The 1,887-nt window shown below is 37.0% G+C and overlaps 1 protein-coding gene across 1 annotated transcript; it reads right to left on the minus strand.

The window, feature by feature from the left end:
- Positions 1-386: 386 nt before the first annotated feature.
- LOC123214870 (alkane hydroxylase MAH1-like) lies at positions 387-1,640 on the minus strand. The gene has a single exon (XM_044634913.1). The coding sequence runs from the start codon at positions 1,638-1,640 to the stop codon at positions 387-389; it is 1,254 nt and encodes a 417-aa protein (XP_044490848.1).
- Positions 1,641-1,887: the final 247 nt, after the last annotated feature.

Raw genomic sequence — 1,887 nt, forward strand, 5'->3', positions numbered from 1 at the left:
GTGCCAAGGGAAAATAAGAATGATCCTAAGAATTTGTGGGGATTGTAAGAAAAACCATAATAATGAGACTAGTTATAAACTCAGACTATTAACTCAAAATTCAACAAATTAATTATTTGTTAAATTGGATTACGTAGATGTTTATGAGTTGTTTGAATTTAAGTTGATGTAAGTTACTCTTTAAGAATGACAGATTACCAATTAAAAATTAAAAAAAAAAAAAAAAGGAATGAAACAAAGAAGAGTAGCATTTTATTAGATCCGAAGTTTAACAATAATAAAATAACACATTCATCCCCTTATTTTGTAATTAATAAGTATTCATACACCTGTAATAACATGGATTAATATTCAATTAAAATTTTACACTTTTTATTTTTCGAATTTCAATATGATTTCCTATTAATCTTAACCATTAATCCATGTTTCATGCGTAAACTGACACTAAGAGTAGGAATCACGGGGTGATTTTCTAGCACTTGAATATCATAGTTATAAATTATAGCAGATGTAATGGCTTTCATTACAATGAAAGCAACTTCTTTGCCGGGGCACAATCTTGGCCTCGTATTGAAGGTAAAAAACTTGTGAGAGGGCTCATGTTTAATTCTTCCCTCGCCTGTTATCCATCGCTCCGGCTTGAATTCATAGCAGTCTTCGCCCCACACCGTCTCCATTCTCCCCATTGCATACGTAGAAATTATTACTATCGTCTTTTCATTCACTCTATGACCGCTTGGAAGCTTGTCTTGCTGTACTGGCGTCCTGGTTTCATAAGGAATAGAGGGGAACAACCTCAAGGATTCGCACAAAGCTGCATGCAGATAAACAAGGTTGCTCAGCTCGTCGAAATTAAACAAACGAGGACGATCCTCGTCACCTTTGTTTGCGTCTTTTGGTGCTTCATTGAGTTTAATCTCTTCTCTGATTTTACGGAAAGCTTCAGTGTTCTTTGAGAGCAACCAGAAGAACCAAGAAAGTGCAGCACCTGTTGTGTCTTCGCCGGCGAAAATGGTGCTTATTACGTTGTCTCTCATGACTTCCTCATCGTTATCTCTAGGTTGAATGATATCATTTCGGTTCAGGTAAAGGTTCAAAAGATTGAAACTCTCTTCATCTTTTCTGGGTTCATCTTGTTTAACCAGAACATTCTGATAGAATTCATCAATAACGCTCCAGCTATCTCTGTATTTTCTTTCTTTCCCAATTCTCAACAATCTTTGCAACTTCCAAAGTGTTTCCGGCACAATATGCCTAAAAAATATCACTTCGCCCACATAATCTAACGCCTTCAATAATGGAATTTCCGGCATTCCAACAGAAAGAGATTTCAGGTTACATCCGGTGGCGATAATCATCGCATAATCAAATGTGTACCGCTTCAACAAATCCTGCAAATCCACAGCTAGATCATTATTGCAGGCTTGTTCAAAAACTGGGATGAGTCCTTTCTCAATAATTTCCGGGACGACTTTGGCAGTGAGCTGATGAAATTTTGTGTGAGTGAAGAATCCCCGGGCAGCTTTTCTTTGTATTGTCCACTCTTCAAAATCAGAATTGAAAAGGCCGTGGCCAAAAATATCGAATCGCTTTTGCCATTCAGTGCCTTTGGGATATCTTGAAAAGTTTGTGGTGAGCATGTAGTGAACATTGGCGGGATCACTGGTGAATAAAAAATTGTTTGGAGAGAGCCAGTAATTGATGAGAATTGTGCCCTTTTTAATCCTCAAAATTTGACTGAGATTATCATGTAAAAGGTGGAAATCAAAAAACAATTCAGGAAAATTTCCGAAAATGGGCAAGTGGCGGAGGGCCAGCTTGTTTTTGTTCCTGTAAAACTTTAGAAAAAGAGAGAAAATAAAGGCTAAGATCATGCATTGAAGGTAG

This window comes from Mangifera indica, chromosome 1 (genome assembly GCF_011075055.1).
Source record: "Mangifera indica cultivar Alphonso chromosome 1, CATAS_Mindica_2.1, whole genome shotgun sequence".
NCBI classification, from domain to species: domain Eukaryota; kingdom Viridiplantae; phylum Streptophyta; class Magnoliopsida; order Sapindales; family Anacardiaceae; genus Mangifera; species Mangifera indica.